At 40.7% G+C, this 21,281-nt stretch overlaps 1 protein-coding gene across 1 annotated transcript; it reads left to right on the forward strand.

Annotated features, from left to right (window-relative positions):
* Positions 1-1,647: 1,647 nt before the first annotated feature.
* Positions 1,648-20,937, forward strand: Cldn16 (claudin 16). The gene is made up of 5 exons (XM_051150797.1): positions 1,648-1,948; positions 12,837-12,939; positions 16,542-16,706; positions 19,438-19,629; positions 20,690-20,937. The coding sequence occupies exons 1-5, from the start codon at positions 1,835-1,837 to the stop codon at positions 20,821-20,823; spliced, it is 708 nt and encodes a 235-aa protein (XP_051006754.1). The 5' UTR covers positions 1,648-1,834; the 3' UTR covers positions 20,824-20,937.
* Positions 20,938-21,281: the final 344 nt, after the last annotated feature.

The raw sequence follows: 21,281 nt of genomic DNA on the forward strand, positions 1-21,281 counted from the left end.
ATTCCTCCCTCCTTCCCATTTTCCCCTTACTCCATTCCCCTATGACTGTGACTGAGGGGGACCTTTTCCCCCTGTATATGCTCATAGGGTATCAAGTCTCTTCTTGGTAGTGTGCTATCCGACCTCTGAGTGCCACCAGGCCTCCCCATCCAGGGGAAGTGGTCAAATATGAGGCACCAGAGTTCGTGTGAAAGTCAGTTCCCACTCTCCACTCAACTGTGAAGAATGTCCTGTCTATTGGCTAGATCTGGGTAGGGGTTCGAAGTTTACTGCATGTATTGTCCTTGGCTAGTGCCATAGTTTGAGCAGGATCCCTGAGCCCAGATCTACCTGTCATAATGTTCTTCTTGTAGGTTTCTAGGACCCCTGGATCTTTCTATTTTCCCATTCTCCCATGCTTTGAGCAACCTCCACAGTCTCCCACAGTGCCAGTGCTGACTTATAATTGCGCATTTAAACTAGTCAAAACCATGTACATTCTTGCTCTAAGGCAGGGGTGCTCAACTTCCCTAATGCCACAACCTTTTACTACAGTTCCTCAAGTTGTGCTGACCCCAACCATAAAATTATTTTTGTTGCTACTTCATTGAGAATCACAATGTAAATGTCTTTGTTTTCCAATGGTCTTAGGTGATCTCTGAGCAAAGGTCATTTGATGCCTAAGGGGTTAATACCCACAGGTTGAGAATCACTGCTCAAAGATTTATAGGCCAGAAGCCATAGAGCTACAAATCTAGTACAACAGGGACATAGATGCTTTTTTTTTTTTTTTTTTTTTTTTTTTTACAATGGGACAGAGCCCTGTATCATGTCTGTAAGCCATTTAGTATGGTTTCATGACTATATTTTAAAGTAAGTCAACAGTAAATCAGCAGAGCATGCGCGCGCGCGCACACACACACACACACACACACACACACACACACACACGAAAACTATACGTAGTCCATTAAGAAAGAATATATTGAAATACCTCATTTTTGTAGTTTTATATCTGTTGTACATTTGGGTGTTATTGAAAATTGTTGGGGCTTTCCATTTTTTTGTGATTTGCCCATAGATGTTTGAGGTTTCACTTAACTGGCAAATTAACGAGCCACACTCTTCTCCATAAATATATCTAAATGCTATGACAATCAAAATAAAACAATGATTTACATGTGCACCTTTGTTCCCAGGCCTGGTCTGAAAGGTTAGGGTCCTTGGCCCTGCCTCCCGCCAAGTGTTCTGCCCAACACTTTGGAATGTGAACTCGCCTGAGCTAGTTCTTGCTTAGCATAATTTCACTGGAGGCTTGTCTGTCTAAGGTAGTCGGGGGATATTAAAATAGTCCAAGAATAAAATCTCAGTCAGTCAACCGTACTGCCACTTTATAAGGGGGAGGAGAACAACTCCTTCTTTCCCAAGGGCTTGAGAAAGATCACTTTACAGGCTCCAGCCCTGCCTAGGAGCCTTCCTCCAGTCCTCCATCTTGGCCCAGCCACAGGCCTCTGTGACTGACCGTCGTTTCACAATAGCCCACAGCCAGGGCTTCTACCTTACTCCGCCATGTGCTCAGTTCTTCCCTTACCCTGCCTTCTGATCGGGAGCCTGGCTGCTGGATAGTGACCTTCAGGGGCCCCCTAAACCCGTTACAACCTGATTGTACAACTCTCTGCAATTTAAGGTGCCTGAAAGAGGAGTGTGAGGAAAAGTCAAAGACTGGGCACCCTCATCCTCAGGTACCGGCAACAGAGGCCAATAGCATCAGAGGCCAGTGGCATCAGAAGCCAATAGCATTCCAGCTGGGCTGGCATCTGCCCATGTGTCCCTTCCTGACAGGCTGCCTGCTGCCATGAAGGATCTTCTTCAGTATGCTGCCGGCTTCTTGGCTCTTTTCTCCACCGTGTTTTTGATTGTGGCCACCTGGACTGACTGCTGGATGGTGAACGCCGATGACTCTCTGGAGGTAAGAGGGCAGCATCCTCGATTTTCATCTAAACTCTCTGTCAGCCTTCCTGCCGAGCATAGGCTTGCGTACGTCTAGCAAGATTAGTAAAAAGCAAAGCTAGCCAACAAGGGCAAGCTGATCCTTAATGAACCTTAACACTGTAGGTTTGTTTAACCCTGGCACGAATCTATGAGGTAAGCACTGTTGTCCCATTTCGCAGATGAGGCAACTAAATAATCCATCTGTTTTTCTAAGGATATATTTTCAAAGTATAAATACATAATTAATGCCTGTGACAGAGTCCTCCAGAAATCCTCCCTTTGCTTTCTATGTAGGAAGTACAGCATTGATATAGTGACAGCCTGTCTTTTTAAGATAAGTGTTTCTACCTTGGTGTCAGAATTCAGAGTACCATGAGAGACGTTCTAAAGCAATTCATGCAAGGTGTGGAACACTCTGTGAAATACTTTCTGAAAGACAGCTAGTAATCCCAGGCCTTTGGAAAAGTAAACTCCAGGTGTATAAAACCTACTTGGCTGGTGCAGCATGGGGACACGTGTGTTACTTTATGCAGAGGAAAACACAGAGGGCAAAAGTCTTCCCAACGCACTTCAGTGCTCAGAGACAGGCATAGATTAAAATGGCTACCTGGCAGGACTGCCGCGCAGGAGTAAAGTGAGATGACCAGGGGAACTTACACTTGAGGGTTTGATTTTCTCACGAAAACATTTTTTTTTAAAGAGGCAAAGTTCAGAAGCTTCTGCTGTGGTAATAATAGGGCTAGCGAGGCAGAGCTGAGCAAAATTCAACTTTTCAAAATTAGGTAAGGCTGAGCAAAATGCGAGTCAGATAAACATCATGACATGAGGAACTCAGAAGCGTGAAGAGGAAATCCATGTTCTCTCTGCACATCCTGGAGGAATGGTCCACACACGCTAATGCTCTAGCATCATGGCTGTGAAGGTTAAGAAAGATCTGGAAGGATGCTTACATATTTTTATTCCACTTCTGTTTACAAACTCTCAGGTCGGAATTAGGAATGACACTCAGAATCTTTCTCTTCTGTTGTGGAATCTTTCCCCATTTTACTTTTCTCGGGCTGAAATTTTCTCTAATTTTTACATGCCATTTCACAACCAATGGAGTTGTAAATGCCTCCTTATCGCAGAGTTTGTGTTTCTCAAAACCGTTATGAAATGGAAGTCCTCTGGGTTGTCTGCTCTGTACTGAGGCCAGGCATGCAATTCATCTGAGCAGTAATGAAGGAAAAAAAAAAGTGCCCTTTGGACAGTACTCAGGGGGAAGCATAGATCAAACACCATGAAGCTATTAGTTTCTCATTATCCAGGCTGCCAGGCATAAGTGATCAATAGAAAACTATGTTGCGCTTGAGTACCTTTTAAATTGAGTTCTTAAACATGCTTTTAAAATATGTAAAATCCCACTCAAAGTCATTGGTTAAACATTCTCTAAGATAGTTTGAAAGTATTTTTGCTTCGAGTGAGAGGTGTTAACCTTCTCTGTTAAGAAGTAGAGTTTTAAGAAGATCCAGGCTGACTGAGCAGAAGGCAGGAGCCCCAGCTTTGAGGCACCATCTTCCTTTCATTTTAGTTTGTCAAGTCACCATCCACATTGTACAAAAGAATCTCACTAGTTTAAGTGAATGACATGAGTAGTCTAAACGCTTCACTTTAAATATTTTAATGTTCTTTTAGAAAATTAATTATTTTACATCCTAATCACCTCCCCCTCCCTCCATCTTCCCCCAATCTCCCTTCCTCTACCCCTCAAAAAAGGGGACCCCCCCCACCATCAACAACAACCTACCCAAGATCATCAAGTCACATTGGGACTGAGCTTGTCCTCTTCCTTGGTGGTCTGGTGAGGCAGCTTCACCAGGGGGAAGTAATTGAAAAGACCCAACAGTCCTTCCATCTCCCCCCTACTCCCGCCCCCGCCCCCTCCCACTTTCCCACAAACCCACTGCTCCACCACTTTGCTTCAAAAAAGATTATCAACCAAACACAGCATAACAAGGTACAAACATTCATACTGAGGCTGGATCCTAAGATTTAAAAAAGGAGAAAAGGGTCCTGAGAGCAGGCAAAAGAGTCAGAGACACCTCCACTCTCACTGTTGGGAGTCCCACAAAAACACCAAGCTAAACAACTGCAGCATGTATGCGGAGGAAGAACGCCAGACCCATGCAGGCTCAGTGATTGCTGCCTCAGTCTCTGGGAGCCACTATGGGGCCTGCTTAGTTGATTCTGTGGATCTCGTTCTTCTGGTATCCTCAACCCCTCTGGCTTCTACAATCCTTCCTTCCTCTCAGGGGTTCCCTGAGTTCCCAGTGGAGGGACTCAGTGGAGATCTCCATTTTCAGTCCTCTCTCAGTCTAATGTTTGGCTGCCCTTCTCGGCTCCTGAAATGCCTTTCCTATTTCCTCTGAGTGAAAATGTGTTCTCCAAAGAGTCTGCATGTGGAAACTAGCCTGTAAGCACTAACTCCCCCTTTCCCTTTTAACAATCTCTACAATATGTTTAAAAGGACATCAATCTCTTCTAATAATTTCTTTAATTGGTCAGGATAAAATTTATTATTTTGTGCCAGTTTGTAGGTTCTCATAAGCAACGGCCCCTTTAGGCTGGGTCCTCTCTTGTACATATTACTAGCTAGCATTTCTCTTCTTTTAAACAATTGCTGCGGGGTGGGGGGGAGTGGGAGGGTAAGAGAGAGCATAATAAAATACGTAAATAAAAACATTTGAAGAGACAGAAGAAGTATTCTGGCTCCTAGCTTTGTTAATGTAAGCATGTGGGTTGGAAAATAGGTTCTTTGGTTCAGTTTAACTTGGCAAATACATAAAACGTACGTCACAAAGAAGCACTGTGCTTATGATACTAAAAGAGAAAAAGACAAAGCAGGCACTCATCTTGCCTTTCAGGAAGGGACACTGGGTGCATTTAAAAAAAAAAAAAAGATGAGTGTGAACTATAAGAAATAACATAGATCAGTTCACATTTGAGCAGTAAGTGAGCAGACAACCATTGGAGCAGAGACGATAAAGCTGTTGTTCCCCATGAAGTGTATTGAAATTGGGCTTGTGGAAGATAGGGCTTTCAAGCTAAGCCTCCAAATGATACCCTGTCAAAGGTAGAAATGCCAGGCAGGCTTTTGGATGACTAGGCAGTGTGGCAAAAAAACACAGAATGAGGACTACCCCTAGGCTTGTAAAAGGATATAGCTCAGAGCAAGGGCAGAAAGAAATTAGATATTCTAGCATTTCACTTTCTTTGAATGATTGTTGGGAAAAGTAACTGCAATTAAAATAAGTAAATAAAAACATTCTTTGGTTTTACTACTCTTAACCTGCCTCAAAGGGTAAAATGCTTTGTATTTATTAAAATAAAAATATTTAAAGAAAGAACTAGCCCCCAGGAAAAGCAGTGGGCATGATCCTAAGCTACAGGCTGAGGGCCTCTCTTCTCCCCACTATCCCTGTTGTTCCTGAGGAGACCTGGGCTCTGAAGAGAATGGTTTGACAGTCTTTCAGGCCAGTGGCCCCTCAGCTCTTGGGCCATGTGAACCACCTTCCTTTGGGAAAAATCACATCCTTTGTCTTCAGCTCTTCTTCCTCAGACAGAAGATAGAGCGGGATTCAATTGCACCTTTGTCAGCTGTTTCTTCAACATCCATTGACTGTCTGCAATCCCTGAGCAAGGGCTGGTTATTGAGGAATCAAAGATGGTCAGAGCTCCCCAGAGGGGGAAAAGACTTCCATTGGAAGTTCCATGTGAATGAAGCTTAGCTTCAGGCTTGCTCCATATACTCATTTTTCATTCCTACCTTCCCTCTCTCTTGTCCTTAATCTCACCACCATCTCCTCTCCCTCCCTCTTCCTCCTTCCTTCCTTGCTTTTTATTCTTTCCTTTCATCCCTTTTCTCTTTATGTTCTTCCGATCTCCTCTTGCCGCACAAGTGTTCTTAGCACCCACAGCATGGCTGTCCCTATAGTGGCTTCCTGGCCGTGTGGGTTGCATGTACTCTGAAGCATCTGTAGGTGATTCTCAGAGTAGCGAGAGAGAAAAAAAAAAATGGTGAACACACAGTCACAGGTTGTGACAAGGGTCATGACTGAGGGTGAATCTTTCTCTGTCTTGGACAGCTGGTGGCGTCTTCTCCGAAGTGACCTCTAAACTAGGAGTGAAAAAGCAAGTGAAGGAACAGCAGCAGGAAGTGTTCCAACCAAAGAAAAGAAAGGCACTGACATACAGGTGTGATCGTGCCATACGCTTTTGGTATTATACACATTTTCTGATGGAGACAGGAAATTATAGGGGCTAGGTAATCAAAGGCTTAAAGTATTATGCAAAATATAGGCCCAATCCCATAGGCAAGAGGGCCTCACTGTAGGCAAATACATACATGCCTTTTAGAAATATCAGCCTTTCTGGCTGCTCGTGGTGGGTGGCTCAAGGGAGAAGTAGAATAAGCTATGAAGAGGCCATCTAGAGGACATTTGCGTAAGCCAGGAGGAAAGCAATGCCTGTGTAAACTATAATGGTAGTAAGCATAGAAATATGTGGAAAGATGTGGGAAATTTACAGAGGTGGGTAGGACTGGTGATTGCCTGAGCACGGGAAGGTACTGGGGAAAGGGAAGCCGAGGTTGAAATCCACCTTACAGACTTGGGGTGGCTGTGGCTCACACATCTAGTGCTCATATGGACATGGGGATTTCTATACTAAAGTTGTGGAGCAAGCTCCGTAGTACAGCATCCTTGTTTTTTTCCAGGTTTAGCTTAGCATGTTCTTCAGTGGGGAAGTCTCCCCAATACAAGGACTCATATGACTTAGCTTCTTGTGAGGATTAAATGATCCTGTGTACACAAAGTATTTACCACAGCACCAGGTAAACGCAAGCCAGCCAATAAATGTCAGTTACATAATGATTAATTCACAGTCTGCTGTTTTGTTTTGTTCTGGGGGAGGAGATGACATTTTGTATAACGCTCGCCGAACTGAGAGATTGAAGAATGAAGTTCTCTTCTCATTCTTGCTATTGATCCTCTTAGAGAAATGTTGTTTATTTCTCCGGGCAGTGATATGCCCAGCTTTGTACTGATGATTGATTACTGCTTGACTCAAGGAGCAAGGTAGACAACAGAGCCCCATACCAGAAGCTGTCTATCTACAGTGAGTGCTCACAATGAACGAGGGTTAGCGATCATAATCACATGACTATGATGCTAATTACCTTGTAGGATAAGTAGTTATTTACTTTCTTGTAGGACTAGAAACAATACTTTTTAAAGAAAGTTGCTGCTCTCTCCATTATCAGAAGGGAAAAAAAACTGTTTGCATAGGGCAATTCAATTTTCAGTTAATTTTTTGTTAATTATTTCCTAGAAATTGGTATACTCTGAGCACTGTTATGATTAAATTTTTATTACTTCAATAGAAGGTTGTTCACATTAGAATTTATTTCACCCTCATAATCAGGTTTTCTCCTAGGATTTCTTTTTGCCTTGCCGATGCTATAATTCTTCCTGACGTAAAGTATGTATTAAAATTATTATCTATAATGTGTGCTCTGATTATTTATATACCAGTTTTGCCTCCCGTTTGATTTCAAAATCTTTTAGAAGATGTTGGAGACTGTGAGTGGACTCCTATTCAGATCACGACTTCCTACTGCACTGGGAGCCACATTATGGGAGCTTAGGGTACATTTGGGCACATGAACTCAGCAAGCAGTTGTTACAACGTGTGGCATATTGCTGAGTGAACGAACAAAATATGATCATTAAAGATTCACATTAAACCCTACATAAGAAGCATGTCTATAGTGAAACAACCATCAAAAAGCAAGATCTTATACCTTGCTACAATATAAAGAATCAACATATGCATTTGGCTCATTTTTTTAATAAGATTTTTTTTTTTTTTTTTTTTTTTTTTTTTTTTTTTTTTTTTTTTTTTTTTTTACAAAATAAAGTTCTACTCTCTTAAGGTGTTTAATAAAGTGGTGAAAAGTGTATTTGGCTTAAATGATGAGGATTTTCTGCTTTGTTCTTTAAAGAAGAAAAGTTTTTATAAATAAAAGAAAAGACATCTAATTGTTACTGAGATGAAATTTGTGACCTCTGACATGGAGCAGTTAGCATAACTCACTTTGCTTTTTTTTTTATGAAAGATTGTAATGCATGCAACAAGAGAATTATATAAATATCTAAGGGTTTGCATAGGTTCGTGGGTGTAATTCAATTCATTTAGCCATGGGAGTTCTGGTGGCTGGTGCCACAGGACAGCGAAGCCTTAAAGGGCAACTGCTTTGACAGTCCAAATAGCCTATCTCAGGACTAAGGAACTAGTTAGTGTAAGACACTATAGCTCCTGGGTAGAGTCTTCATTGATGTAATTGCTAATGGAGTTTAGAGTGACACCAGGTCAGTCTAAACTCTCCACTTTGAATACAGTTATTTCAGCTCATGGATTTAACTGTTGTGATTTGTTGGTTCTGCTTAAAATTACACACGAAGCCGAGCGCGGCGACCTATCTTTGTAATTCCCGAACTCGAGAGTTAAAGACGGGAGGATTGCTGCAAGTTTCAGGAGCGCTTGAGCTACTGACGGGGTGTCTATTGCATCACACCGGAAGAAGATGAATTAACAGCTGAACATATGCACATATAAGGCAAAAAGTGCACAGTGTAGTGCTGGCCACTTTACATGTCAGATCTCAAGGCAGAGTTCAGCTGGTGGGCGTTTATGTGGATTGACAACAAGCGGCAGACTTTCTGTCCCATAAATATCTCTGGAGCATCTGCTGTGTATCAGGAAGGTGCATGGTGGGATCCATGAAACAAGGAGCTGCATCTACCCTGCTTGTTGCTGCGTTCCGGTACTAGCTGACATGCCCATTGGAACATGACAAGCGTTCAGTGAGACAGATCAGAACACAGCGTCATACACAGATTCCTGTGGATAGGAGGAGCTAAACTCCATCTGGAAACACCATAGAGGGGTGCCTTATCGATAAAGCAAAGGGGAAAAGGAATGTCTTTGAAGGGGGATTTGAATTCTGGGTAGACATTTAACAAGTTGAGAGCGACGAGCATTGTTTTTAGTATAGACCGGGTTTGAATACTTCAGCGTACTGAGGGGCACGCAGCCGGCCATCTGTGCGTGGGTGAAGTGGTCTTTGCAGAGTGAGTGAGGACGCCATAAGAACAGCCCCATCGGCATGCAAGCAGCCACTCACTGTTGTTAAATGTTGCCATCCACAAAGAGATGCGGAGACGAAGCTAACCAAGTAGGCAAGGGAAGATGGGCACCTGGGCTGTCTGTCCTATCTCTCCACTTTGCGTACTCGGTGAGCAGTCAGATGTGTTGGGCTTTTGTTTTGTTGCTGCTTTGGAAAACTTCGTCCTCTCCTTGTGTGGGAAATGGTCCACATCTCACTTTCTGAGAAATTACGTCACTGAAGCATAAATCCCTACAGCATTGCTGTTATTTATACACATGCCAAGTACACGTTTAAAGGGAAGAAGCTCAAAATTAGAATTCTCCATTTCAAATGACTCCGTCGAATTAAAAATTTTTAGCTCCCTATTTTACAGTTTTTGCCCTTTCTGAAAGGTTAGACACACTATTTAAGCACTGGTTAGCCTTTAAAGAACCTTATTTTAAGACTTTCAAGCACTTCCGTTGGCTTGCCTTGCAAAACAGTTCTTAATAAGCCATTTTATCACAGGCAGTGAGGCTGACTGAAGTAATAGACTGTAGCAAGGAGGGCTTTCCTAGAATAATAACATAAAAGTCTTTTAACCTTGTACTTTGTGCACAAAGGCACCTTTAAGGGCGTCTGCGGTAAGCACTGTATTAAACACAGAAGTTCAGTTAATTACAGCCACTATTCTCACGTATCTTAGCTTAGTGTAAATACCAAGCGATTTAATAGTATGCCCCTGAGCATTAATACCTAATGAAATTGGATTCCTTGTTTCCTCTAATGACTTCATTGCTTCTCAAATGGCAGGTAAATGATCAATAGCCTCGAAATTGACACCAGTCCTGGACGATAGTCGAATACCCTTATTATTAAGGGCTGCGTGTGAGCTACACTGAGTACAGCAGGAGCAGTCATGTATAATTCAAAGAAAATGTTTTCCCAGCTGACTTGGGCAGTAGGAATATGTGAGCAATCATTGTTTGATTACATAGCCGTGGTTTCATATCTATTCTAGTTAGGCTAAACTGGGTTTCTGAGCTGGGAGACAGAGGGCACTGGCACTAACAAGGCTTGCTTTTCCTCACAGTAGTGGGTCAGTATGTAGCCTCACTCTATCTGTTTCCTGGGGCTGCCATTAAAAAAAAAAAAAAAAAAAAAAACAGGACTTGAGGAAATTATTCTCTCCTAGCCCTGAAGGCCAGAACTTTACAATCCAGATCTTTGCAAAGTTCTATTTATCGCCTATGAAGCTCTGGAGAGAGTGGCTCTGTGTATTTCCACATTCTAGTGACTGTGAGTTGTCCCTGACTTGTGACAGTGTGATTCCCAACACCACAGTGGTCCTGTGGCCTCCTTCCTTTCTGCCTGTGATTTTCCTTTGTGATACCATTATCCATTAGTTTAGGCCCCACTTGTACGGTCAATGCCGTACCCTCTTTTCAGTCTCTCACCTTAGCTGTATCTACAATCAGGGCCGTAGTCATATGTTCTAGGGACTCAACATGGTTGAGTCATTGAAAAGACTGTCATTCAGTGCATTATGTCATCAATTTTTCTGCTATAATTTTTTAATGAAACTCAATATAGCCACTACTTAGGTCATGGTATTTAGAAATTTACTGCCATTTTCATTTGAGCTAATAACTTACACTGTGTATTAGCAATTTTTAATACTTTTAACCTACCTATCATTATCTCCTTTATACAGACAAGGGCATTGAAATTCAAAAAGGGAAGATCTTGTCCAAGGTTACAACGTAGCTATTAAAAATGCCAATCTGTGTTTAAAACTTATGCTTGCATATGTGTATATGTGCATATCTTTCCTTAGAAATCAATGTGTCAGGTTGTACAAGATAGATTTTCCTCATTAGAGTTTTGACCTCTGTGTTTCTCCAGGTCAGATAATCTTCCATAAATCTAGCATATTATTTTCATATTGAACTATAGGGACAGCCTGCCAAATGGTGATTTGAAGTCTGAGAGCCTTGGCACAAGGGTCAAGTTAGGACCACCTCACTGAAGGCTGTCTGCCAACACCCAAGTAGCATTAAACATTAGTTGTATGTGCACCACAAGCAAGGCTTGGGAGTACACTCAGGGACAGCTCCATTGAAGTCTTATATCCTGCATTATTATTGGCTGTGCTGTTCCAGTGTTTTTCCTTCCCCATGCCTCCATTTCCTTATTTGCAAGTGGATGATAACTGCTCATCAATGATCTCTAATAAGCAAATGACATAATAATAGACTTAAACATCAGATACTGTAAAGTATAGACTCAATATAATTGTTACTCATTACCAATTCTAAGTATTTACACACAAGGCAATAATGAGAGTATCAGTAGAGTTTTAGCAAGCCTCAAACAGAAGAAGGAGCAAGAGTTTCTGAGAGCTCATTTGACTATGTTACCATGCTCATATTAAATATGGTCTTCTATTGTGAAAAGTGTTTTTCTGTCTTTTTCCTTCCTATGGACACCATCTGAACACCTCTCCATTTGCCGCTCTCTCATCCCCGCCCCCCACACACCATATTTTTTATTCTATAGGAATGAGGTTTAACATTTGACTTCCCACAATGACTCTAAAGGTTGTCTGAGCTATCTTTACATTTCCAAGCCCACGGCATCTGTAACTCAGTCTCAAGAATAATCACATTGCCTCTGCTCTGTCTGCATAAGCTCTCTCAAGTATACTTGAAACTGTTGTCTGCTGAGGTGTTTAATATTGATTTTAAAAAGTTTGGGCTGGAGAGGTGGCTCAGAAGTTAAGAGCACAGACTGCTCTTCCAGAGGTCCTGAGTTCAATTCCCAGCAACCACATGGTGCCTTTTTCTGGCCTGTTGGTTCATATGCAGATAGAACACTGTAAATAATAAATAAATAAATCTTTTTTTTTTTAAGTTTATGGTGACGTACAGTCCACCAGTCAAGCATTGGAAGATTCAAGACACTGTTTGGTGCCTTTTGGCTCTGTGTGGACATCATCTTCTGCATGCCAATTCCAAGTAAAAGCACTTAACAACTGTCTAATTACATTAGATTATTTCTCGGTCCCTTTATACTTGTGTCATAGCTTGAACATTTGCAATATGTCAGCATAGCCAAGAATAAGACAATCATGGATTTGCAGCCATTTATTATTGTTGCCTTTTTTTCATTTATTGGTTTTCTTTGCTAATTTTAAATTTATGAACCTCATATAAAGCAGCATCTTTCTTCATGAAAGTCAATGTCCATAACGAAGATGCATTAATGTGTGTTGCTGATAGACTTGAGGCATTAACATTATCATCTATTGTTTTATAGATTTATTTATGAGTAAATGTTAGCATGTGGAAGTGAAATAGATTGCCGTCATGGTAAAGCATGATTCAAAGACAGAAGAATATATTCAGTTCTGGTTTTATCTCTCTCGGCCATCCCTTATTTTTCCACATGTCCCCTCCAGTTGGGAAGTAAATTCATTTCTTGGACTATAAAGCTTTTAATTTTCATTGTTTAAGGGAATATAATCTAACAGCATTGCTTTATATAAATAGATTTCTTGTTATGCTTGTAACCACTGTACTTTGCTAGCAAATACCATAGCTCTGAGTTTGCATTTCATCAAGAGGAAATGAAGTTGGCTCCATGAGTAGTTTTACACCATGTTTTTTCCAACCTCCAGGTGAGCACAAAGTGCCGTGGCCTCTGGTGGGAGTGCGTCACCAATGCATTCGATGGAATTCGCACCTGTGACGAGTATGACTCTATATATGCAGAACATCCTTGTACGTATGCTATAAACCTTCCTGTTTGCCAGAAAGTGTATGCCAAGGGATACAAAGCTCAGATTTCTATTTGTCTGTTGTGTGGTCTTAAGGCTTTAATTTGAAATATTGGCAATTAGAAATGGGTATCATTTTTGAAACGTGGATTGAAACATATTTTTATCATATTTCATCTTCTGGATTTTGTAAATTCCTTTATGGTAAAAATATTTATTGCCTCAGTTATATAAGCAGGGACCTGATGCAGTGCTTTATATATAGTAAGCCTATAGTACACATTTCAGAAATTAAAACTTATCCTTTGGATGTTACCATTAGAACTGACAAGCTAGATGAATTGTATTTATTGATGCGTTCCAACCATGACTTAGTTCAAGTAAAAAAATTTACTGTTTTTTGTTCCACTTGAATATTTGCTAAGATAGAGTAGCAGAGAAGAGAGAGAGAGAGACAGAGACAGAGACAGAAAGAGAGACAGAGACAGACAGACAGACAGACAGACAGAGACAGACAGACAGAGAGAGAGGCAGAGAGACAGAGACAGACAGACAAAGAGACAGAGAGAGACAGACAGACAGACAGAGACAGACAGAGAGAGAGAGGCAGAGAGAGAGACAGAGAGACAGAGACAGAGACAGACAGAGAGAGACAGACAGAGACAGAGAGAGAGAGAGAGAGAGAGGCAGAGAGAGACAGAGACAGAGACAGACAGACAGAGAAAGAGACAGACAAACAGAGTGACAGAGAGAGAGAGAGAGAGAGGGAATGTGGGATGCTTGGATGAGAACACAAGCACATGTGAGGGACCATTAAGCCTCGGTGTTGGTAACAACATTTTCATCTTCCTTTCTTTCAGCTCCAAATCCTACCTAGATATCATCAATGCTAGGTGCCCTAAATAAAGCAATATTTTAAATTAACAACCCATTGTTGATGCTCTCAGTCTTTCTCCACAGCACTGACTTATTTACTTAGAACTTTGAACCATGCCAAAAATACCAGTCCCATTATTAAAGGAAAGTGCTATTAAGCCTTTCAAAGCCAATGGTGGGTGATGGTGCCACACAGCATTGAGTAAATGAAAAGTGAAATTTGCCTTTTCCATCAAGACATCTATTTCAGTCCAGAAAAAAAAAAATACTTAAACAGTGCCATCTTCAAAACATGCTCATTTCCCATTTGGGAGTTCAGTGCCTAAGACAATTTTTGTCACAAATTATAAGGTTTTTAAAAATTAAATTTTGCTTAGAAAATCTTAAAACTTCCCCTTCCTCTCCCTATATTCAGCTTGTTCTATCTACACACATAAGCGCGTGCACACACACACATACACACACATATACACACACACAACTCCTGATTTAAGGAGTAGGAATGAACATTTCTGCCTGTTTCTCATTCCATTTAAAAAAATGTAGAATGTGGACAAAGCTCACAAAAAAAGCATTATTATTTATATCTTCACTTATTTATTCACTTATTTCTATATGCATGTGTGAGAATGGACATGCCTTTGTTCAGTTGTGAAGGTTAAAGAATCAATATTTTCTTTTCTCCTGGGTTCCGGGCCTTCAAACTTGTATCTTCAAACTTGGAAAGAGACACCTTTACCTGCTGAGCAATCTTGTGGGTCTGGGAAGTCAAGTAAAAGTTAAAACATTTCCAGTGTTTAAATACTGGTATATACAGTCATGGAAGAAGAACTAGAGCCACTCATAAGGGAAATGGCTGTTGGTATTTTAAGATGCTCCTTTTAATTCTTTGCCTGTACTCTCCCACGTTTGTCCTTTGTTCTTGTCTACTGTTTTCAAATGATAAAGAACTTTCACATTTATGTAAATATATGTTTCAAGACAACAATGATAAATATGTGCTCTAAAAGAAATAACATGCCTATATCCTCTTGGTTAGGAGGCTAAATATGAGGAGTAGAGATTGCACTTCACTTTCTACTAAGTCCATAGAAACAATTTAGATAATTCTTGGAATTTGTCCTATATACCTAGGGTATGTGGTCCCAGATAGATATTTGTCCTGGGGAGCTTCTCTTGTTAAAAAATAGCTTGAACAACCCAAAGTAAGGATGTTAACTCTGTTCTGGTAGCCAGAACTCAGCCCTCACAGAAGAATTCTTCCACAGACATCATGAGCATTTGCTTGTAGGTCTGTCTTTCTTGTATCAGAGTGTGATAGCCAAGCCATGGACTCCAGTCCTGGAGCTTCACAGAGACTCTTCATATGAACTGGAACACAGAAGAGTCTCTACAGGAAGAGGAAGCCAGGGTCCCTGTAGATGTGCATGAAATCAGAATATCTCATCCTAATGGCATTATAGCTTTCAATGGGTCAAAATTTTCTCGTTATCTGTGCCATATGTGTTGAATTAAAGGAAAATAAAGTAATCTAGCTCATAAAGCTTAAATTTCATAATCTGTCTTTTAGTTCCATAGAAACACACACACACACATTTGGAACATTTTTTAAAATAGTGACATTTTTTAAAGATAGAAATCCAAGTCTAAGTACAAATACCTGCTTATGTGCATTGATAATTGTCTTGGTTTCTTTTATAGTCTCTGTGAATAAATACTCTGACAAAAGCAATTAAGAGGTAAAAGGCTTTATTTTGGCTCACAGTTAAAGATTCAGTGTACCATGGCAGGAAAGTCAAGGAAACAGGGACTTGAGGCAGCTGCTGCTCACATGACATGCACAATTGGGAGGCAGAGAAGGGTGAGTGGTTGTGTATAGTCCATGACCCAGGCCCAGCAAGTGCTACCACACACTTTTAGCCTGGGTTTTTCCATCCCAATTAACTTAAATGATGAATCCCTCACAGGCGTGCCTAGAGGCTAAGCAGTCCCTCAGAGGTGTATGTACAGGCTTGTGTCCTAGGTGATTTCAGATCCTGTCATGTTGACAATTAGTAGTAGCCATCACAACAGTACATGGACATATTGAATTTATCCACCTGCTGATAAGGTAGGAAGAAATTTCATGCATTGATTTTTTTTCTTCTTCAGGTATATCATGTCCCTCTTAAATTTTTTAACAGGGAAAATTGGCTATATTTCCACAAAAATAAACCAGAATTTTATCTTCTCATTGGAAAAAAATTAAAGGCAAGAAGGTCTAATGGTATTATGAAAATAAAACATAATTAGTATATAATGAAAGGAATAAATATATTAATAATTTTATGGTCCAGGTTACATAACAGTAGTTCATACACTATTGGTGGTGTAATTTCCTTTCTCTCTAGTGTTTACGATCAAACACAGGGTCTCCTGCGTGCCAGTGCAGTGTTGTGCCTCTGAGCCATATCCCCAAACCTTCTCATGTAGAACTCCGTGTAACTGCCACTCAGAGCTTTGATTCCACAGCTGCAGTCGCTTTTTGATAATTTTGACTTTCTTGAGAAATTATAGGCACTTGATTGAAGCTTGCATAAATATAAAATCCTGAGTCATATGTGTGGCCTTACGTTACTGTGTCTAATCTTGTGTTCTGTGATGTTCCTTTGGAAATTAACGTCTCTTCTCTCGTTCCCCCCTCCCCCCCCCCGGCCCTGCCATCTCTGCTCTGACTCCACACTCTTCTAGTGAAGCTGGTGGTAACTCGAGCACTGATGATCACGGCTGACATTCTAGCCAGCTTTGGATTTATCACCCTACTCCTTGGTCTTGACTGTGTGAAGTTCCTACCGGATGAACCACAGGTTAAAGTCCGCCTCTGCTTTGTGGCTGGGACCACATTACTCATCGCAGGTACTGAGTCCCGGCTCATCCTCGGGTCGTGCTACACAAATTTATCAGTTCTCCTCACTTAAGGCAGTTTATCCATATCCTTCCTCCCAATTGTGTACAGCTCTCATATATACCGGTGAACTTATTTAACAATTTATTTATACAATGTTAGTATAAGTTTATTTGAGAAAGATCTTTAAGACTCCACCGAATAGTCTGTTCTTTATAAATCAATAAAATAAAGATTGAAGTTACTGGAGAAAATCTTTGTAGGTGTTAACAAATGAGATGATCAAACTAAGTGACCTAAGTTAGCTAAGGGTTGAAACCGTAGTCCAGAATTAGACTGCCATACACGTAGATTTTTTTAAAGCATGCATTCTGTTTTGAAGTTTGACAAAAGGTATTCCCAAATTAGTTGGTAGATGCAACACGATTATAGAAAGCATGATAACATATCTTTTTTCTAATGTTCTTTAATAGCTTGGGCAAACAATTAGAATTATAAAGTCAAATAATGTTCAATATAGACATTACCAACTCTCCAGGAGGGAAGATTCTTTCCCCAGAGGGCAAAAATTTTTCAAAACACTCTTTCAACATATTGCTTTGTCTCCTAGTTGCCACCTTTCTCTTTTAGATCTAGCCTATAATATACAATTTGGACCCAAAGCAGTAAAACCAATGTGCTATCATTTCAATAGTTTGAGAGCCTAATCTGTGGGCTTTTGTCAAAGTGGCCCACTCTGGCATAGTGTGGAATATGGTATAGTGACTGCTAGAAACAAAAGGCAGTTTTCTACATGGGATTCATTTATCTCCCCTCTCCTATTCCCAGCACATTGATCTGAACAGTATTGGACATAGTTTACATGTAGGTATTTGTGTTTACATGTATGCATTTATGGGATAGCCCCATTTACATGTGGGTGTTGGCTGTATACTAGGGACAGCATGTATCCCTGTTAGGGTCACTACTGCTGTGAAGAAACGCCATGACAAAACGCAAGTTGGGGAGGAAAGAGTTTATTTGGCTTACACTTCCATATAGTGGTCCATCACTGAAGGAAGTCAGCACAGGAGCTGAAATAGAGCAAGAACCTGGAGTCGGGAGCTGATGCAGAGGCCACAGAAGGGTGTTTCTCATTGGCTTTCTCATCATGATGTGTTCAATCTATTTTCTTATAGAACCTAGGACCACCGGTCCAGAGATAGCACCACCCACACAATAGGCTGGCCCCTCCCCTATCAGTCACTAACTAAGAAAATGCCCCACAGCCAGATCTTATGGAGGCATGTTCTCCCTTAAGGTTCCCTCCTTTCGGATAACTCTACTTTCTGTAAATTTGACATAAAACTATGTTGCCCAGCACCATTAATTGTGGGTGTTGACTTTGTATGTGGGACAGCACAGCTTACTGTTAACTGTGTATCAGGGGCAGCATGGTTGCACGTGGGTACTGGCTGTGATTCTGGGACAGCACAGTTTAACATAAAGGTGTTGACTATGTATCTAGAATAACTTCAGTCACGGATATTGGAAATACAGTTTTTTTTTTTTTTAACAGCGTGTGCTTTTAATTGAAAATTAATGTAGAGGGCCCAGATAGTGGCAGCACATGCCTTTAATAGCAGTACTCAGGAGACAGATAGATCTTGGTAAGCTTGAGGCCAGCTTAATCTACACAGTGAGTTCCAGGAAAGCCAGTGCTACAGAAAGAGATCTTGTCTCTTTTAAAAAAATTTTGAGACAGGACTGAGACCATAATTTATAATGGAAGACAATTAACATAGAATGAAAAAAAAAAAAGGTCTATGTTATTTGTCTTCCATGTTTCCTCTGTTTTCAAAAAAATTTTTTTAAAAAATATTTTCATTTTTGAAACTGTGATGAGCCACATGAGACATTATGTTGAGGGACAAGCCATATTATATATGACAGGAGCCTCGTGAGATCATAATTGGACTAACATTTTCTGTCATATCATCATAGCATAAAGCATTACTCACAAAATTGTGGCAGTGTTGGCACAGACGAACACACACACACAATGACATGCTACTTGGTGATGGTAATGTAAGGTGTATCACCATATTGTATGCTTAATATAATATATTTTTATCTTTATTTTGGAGCGTACTCCATCCACTTCTTTAAAAAGTGTTTTCGATAAAGCATTGTCCTCTGTTATATCAGACAGACGCTCATGATGCTCATGGGTGCAGCATTTCCCCACTGCAAAATTTCCTCTTGATGTTGACCTCGATTTCATATTGTTTCGCTCACTGTCGCCTTGGAAGCAATGAGCTATGATATGTTTGTATATGTGTAAGTCTGTGTGTGTGTGTGTGTGAGAGAGTGTGTGTGTGCCCATGTGCACATATGCGCGCACATAAGCATGCTATGTACCTCAAGTGTACAGCATGCCATCACACAAATTTCTGTGTGAGGTGATGATACATGGCTGTTCAAAATAACTTCGGGAAAATTATTTTAAAAATTCGCAGCGATCGTTTTGGCGATACACAAACAGATGAGCACTGGATTATTTCGTTTCGGCATTTTGTTTTGTGACAAGGCACACTGAGAGGCAATGATATAAACTGTCTAAACCTCCGTTGTCTGTGAATCGCCTTAGCAATGCTGTCGCTTCACATGGCACGGCGCATTTGTAACGGTAAGCCAGTCCTTGTGACTTATATTTGGAGGTTGCACATCACTACTCCTGATCCCTCTGCCCATTTCTTTCAGGCGCCCCGGGAATCGTTGGTTCTGTGTGGTATGCTGTGGATGTTTATGTCGAACGCTCTTCTCTGATTTTGCACAATATATTTCTTGGGATCCAATATAAATTTGGTTGGTCCTGCTGGCTTGGAATGGCTGGGTCCTTGGGTTGCTTTTTGGCAGGCGCTCTCCTCACCTGCTGCTTGTACCTCTTTAAAGGTAAGGACAAGGCAAGGTAAGCGACCCCCTCTTACTGTCTTCATTGTCCCCAACCCAAAGGAAACATTTCATCAGACCAGATGGCTCCACTACCCTTCACGTTTGCAGTTCTTCAAACAAAGTTGAATTGCAGAACTCAAGGTTTATCCCCCAGTCATGAATATTAGTGGAATAGGAAACCCAGAGCTGCACTCTGTCCAGCATTCAAGCACACATGAGCAGTTTATGGACAACAACCATCTATTCTCACAAAATCAACTAAATTCATGTTTAGCATTCAACAGAGAACCCAACCAAGAGCCAGTCAGTATTTGTTGGCAAATAACTTAATGTATTATTTAGTTTTATAAATATCTACGTAATATACCAGGATCTCTTCATAATAAATCAGAAGAAGTTACTCAGCCACGTTTTCAATCTAAAAATAAGTTTCAGATTGAAATACTTAGAACTTCATCTGAGATTTCGGATTTCTAGATGATTTCAACTGTGACTCCTATGGGTGTGGTGGGGGGTTGTGGGTGTGGGGGTGTGCACGTGAATGTCTGTGTACATGCATATGCATGTGTTTACATATGCATGTGTTTGCATGTATATATGTACATATATGTGTGCATGCATGTGAGAGAGTGCTTGTGTGTGTCTGTGTTCCTGTGTCTGTGTGTGTGAAAAAGAGAGTATGTATGTGCATATGAAAGACTGTGAATGTTTTCATGCATATATCTACATATATGTATATGCATGTGTGAGAGTGTGTTTGTGTGTGAATGTGTGTATGTGCATATATATGTACACATATGTATGTACACATGTGTGAAAGTATGCATGGGTGTGTGTGTGCTTGTGTGTGTGCTTGTGTGTATATATGTAAATATGTGTGTCATCCACATTAGTGTGTGTGTTTGTGTATGTTCGAATGTGTATGTGTGCCTGTGTGCATTTGTGTGTGAATGTCCTTGTCTGTTATGGAGAAGAACACAAAATATGACTATTTTTTCATTTTGAAAGTTAATTGGGTCATATGTATTTTCATGTCTCCGCATTTATCTCCTTTGAACAGATGTCGGGGCTGAGAGGAACTACCCTTACGCGGTGAGGAAGCCTTACTCAACTGCAGGAGTTTCCATGGCCAAGTCCTACAAGGCCCCTCGGACAGAGACGGCCAAAATGTACGCTGTAGACACCAGGGTGTAAAATCTGCCACATACCAATCTGTGTTGTTTAATTAATCAATCAACGTGTTCAAGCTAATAAAGTAACTGATTGATTTTGGAGCATTTCTTTACATTTCAAATTCAACTTAATTAATGGCTGATTCAATCAAAATATTTGATCCTGCTGTCAGTTCTCCTGTGACTCTTTCTACTGTCCTCCCTCCCCACCTCCCATCTCTCTGTATATCACAGTCGAGGCTGATATAATGTAGAAATATGCTTCGGGTATCTTTATTGCTTTTGGAGATTATGACATGGTGATATTAAAGTGAGATGATGCTTCAGAAACACAAAGTAATTTTAAACAGGTCCAAGGTTCTAATTTTGAAAGGATAGAGGAGCTCTTAGCTCTCCCTGACTCAAAGTACAATTTTTATACTCTCGGGGAATTCGTCCATAACTTGAAGGAAAGTTATTTTTCTAAATTTAAACTTGTAT

This window comes from Acomys russatus, chromosome 8, assembly GCF_903995435.1.
Source record: "Acomys russatus chromosome 8, mAcoRus1.1, whole genome shotgun sequence".
NCBI lineage: Eukaryota > Metazoa > Chordata > Mammalia > Rodentia > Muridae > Acomys > Acomys russatus.